Here is a 2829-nt window from a genome sequence, read left to right as displayed (position 1 = left end):
GACACCTCCGAGGCGAGTGCCGAGTTCACCGTCTTGTTCGAGCTCCACATGGGAAGGATGAAGGCGGCAATATTGTAGATCGTGGCGATGATGATCATGGCGATGGCCCCGAACGCAAACTTGTTGAAAGCCATGGTGGTTGGTATGTATCGATTTCGAGTAGGGTCGAAGGCAACCAAGAATGTTGCTGGTTGCTAGTCGCTGTAAAGCAAATTCAATAATGAGGGTAGTTGATGTTGCACTTCATCTTGAGCTAAAACACAGGAGAACGTATCTATGGTTGGCTTGGTAAGCCTTTTACAACACGTAGCCTTTAGCTACCCTTTAAAAAGCTACACCATTTGTGGTAACTTTTCAGTGAGCAGAATCATGCTGCGACAATCATCACCTGCTTCAAAGCACTAGTTGTTCCTGGCCAGAGCTCGGAATGGAGAAAATCTAGCTAGGAACGCAATCTAAAGCAACCTCTGCCTGGCCGTGATCGCTCGGGTGTTTGCTTATCTCCCCTCCGCTGGCCGCATAAAACTCAGAGGCCCAGAGTCAATCCGAGAAAGTATGATCCACTGGAATGGAAATTCGTCGATTAATCATAACTTCAACATACTCAGAGCGGCAATGTAGTACCGATACCAATTGATCCAGAATCGTATGAGCGCGATATATACATTGAATCTACATGGTCAACAACGCTAGGACATGATGTCTTTTCAATACAAAGTAAAAAGTTTTTGTCTGGGATATCGCGTGATTACCATGTTCATGTGCTTTCAGATTTTGGGTAATCTGCACGGCCAGTACATGTAAACGATTCCGTTGAGACAGGGAACCAACAACTCGGTCGTATTTTTGGGTGCTCTATCCCGAATTCGGATTCTGGTCATATTCTATCCGAACAAGTAAAATAAAAAGCTGGGATTTTCGATGACATCGTGCATATTTGATCTTTCTCAGTGATGAAAATAAGTGAGTTGTAGTTTCTAGACCAAGTTAATCGGGATGTACATTTTGGTTAAAGCGTTTTTGCCACGAGCATAGATTGCATGCGTTCAGCACAGATACCACAGAAGATTGGCATATCCCTGAATTTTTACGATCTGGCAGAGGTTGCTTTTGATTGCTTTGCTCACTCGATTTTCTTCTTTTCAAGCCCTGACCAGCAAAATCTCAAGCTGTGCACTTTGAAGCCATCTTAGCCAAGCGATGATTATTATGTGTAGCACCAAATGAAGCTGCTCATTGAAAAGGAGATGAGCCACTGGAGCCCCTGCGTTTGGTCTGGAGTTGGGATGCAACATCAACTACCCTCATTATTGAATTTGCTTTACAGCGACTAGCAACCAGCAACATTCTTGGTTGCCTTCGACCCTACTCGAAATCGATACATACCAACCACCATGGCTTTCAACAAGTTTGCGTTCGGGGCCATCGCCATGATCATCATCGCCACGATCTACAATATTGCCGCCTTCATCCTTCCCATGTGGAGCTCGAACAAGACGGTGAACTCGGCACTCGCCTCGGAGGTGTCGAACACCAACTTCAAGGCTGGTCTCTTGGGTTTCTGCGTCGACAGCGAGATGACCAACGGCACGACGTTCGACCACTGCTTCTACTACAAGTTCGGGTCCTCGTACGACGACCTGTCGGTGCTGAATGCCGACGTGTGGTCCAAGTACTCGTCCGATGGTATCTGTAAGGGATACGGCAACGCGGGCGACGTGAGTGACGCGGAGCAGCTGGCATACTCCTCTATCTTGGCCACAGCCGCTGGCATGGACGCGGAGCAGTTCGACAAGTTCCTGGACAAGTCGTGCGGTCTTGTGGGCACGGCCACGATGACGTTCGGCGGTATGAGTCTGTCGAACGGAGTGATGGCGATCATCGCGATGGTGGGTGCCATCACGTGCTGCAAGGGTAACAAGAAGTGGATCGGTGGAGGCTTCTTCCTGGCGGGCGTGGCATGCTTCGCCGCCATGTTGTCTTTTGTAATGTGGGTGGTACAGTCGAAGCCTCTTGGCAAGGAGGACGACGCGTCATTCAAGACGTCGTTCTTCCTGATGATCGTTGCGATGCTGCACTACCCGGTGGCGATGTTCATGTTCTGGAAGTACTTGAAGCTGCAGCAGGAGGAGCAGAAGGAATTGGACGAGGACCACACAACCTACAAGGCAGCTGAGACTCCCAAGCATGACGAAGGCGCCCCTATTAGCCTTGTTTAGAACAATGGTTCGAACAGTTTAGCCCTTGCTTGAATATATTGCATTCCAAAATACCTGATGCAATATTCAAAGATTAAATACCTGAGCTCGTTCAAAAGGCCTTAACTACATAGGTGTGGTATCGCTCAAAAGACGGTTGTCCACCCAAAATAACTTACGGATATCTTCCCTGTAATTTATTATTTGAATGGTTTACTCAATTTCAAGTCTTTCTTGCTCAGGATAATCAATCCAGCTGGATATTTTCGTGGCTGCAATGCTCATGGGAATCTGGTAATTGGCTGCTTACGCTTCTCGTGGGGAAGCGTATGATTATATTGCATGTAGAAGTCGCGACTGACGCACACCAAAACCAAACTGCACATTATCACTTTTACTAAGCGGGACACCCGTATCTTCCAGCTCCAGCGGACACACTATGGCGATCTCTAAACACGGATACGGCGCCATCGCCATGATCACTATCGGCACGCTCTACAACGCCGTCGCCATGATCCTCCCCATGTGGACAACCAGCTCTACTGTCAACCCCGCACTCACCAGTGAGATCGCCAGCACCAACTTTAAGGCCGGACTCATGAGCTTCTGCATCGACAGCGAGCTCGCCAAC

General features: G+C 48.3%; 1 protein-coding gene across 1 annotated transcript; it reads left to right on the top strand.

Moving 5' to 3' along the window:
- Window positions 1-1394: 1394 nt before the first annotated feature.
- PPTG_09005 (hypothetical protein) lies at window positions 1395-2219 on the top strand (the record flags this gene model as incomplete). The annotated part of the gene is made up of 1 exon (XM_008903773.1): window positions 1395-2219. One exon carries the CDS (start codon window positions 1395-1397, stop codon window positions 2217-2219), a length of 825 nt encoding a protein of 274 aa, XP_008902021.1.
- Between the last annotated feature and the right edge of the window lie 610 nt (window positions 2220-2829).

Source organism: Phytophthora parasitica, assembly GCF_000247585.1.
Source record: "Phytophthora parasitica INRA-310 unplaced genomic scaffold supercont2.16, whole genome shotgun sequence".
Classification (NCBI taxonomy): domain Eukaryota; phylum Oomycota; class Peronosporomycetes; order Peronosporales; family Peronosporaceae; genus Phytophthora; species Phytophthora nicotianae.
Note: the sequence above shows the minus strand (reverse complement) of the source record. Positions and strands in the feature narration are given on the sequence as shown.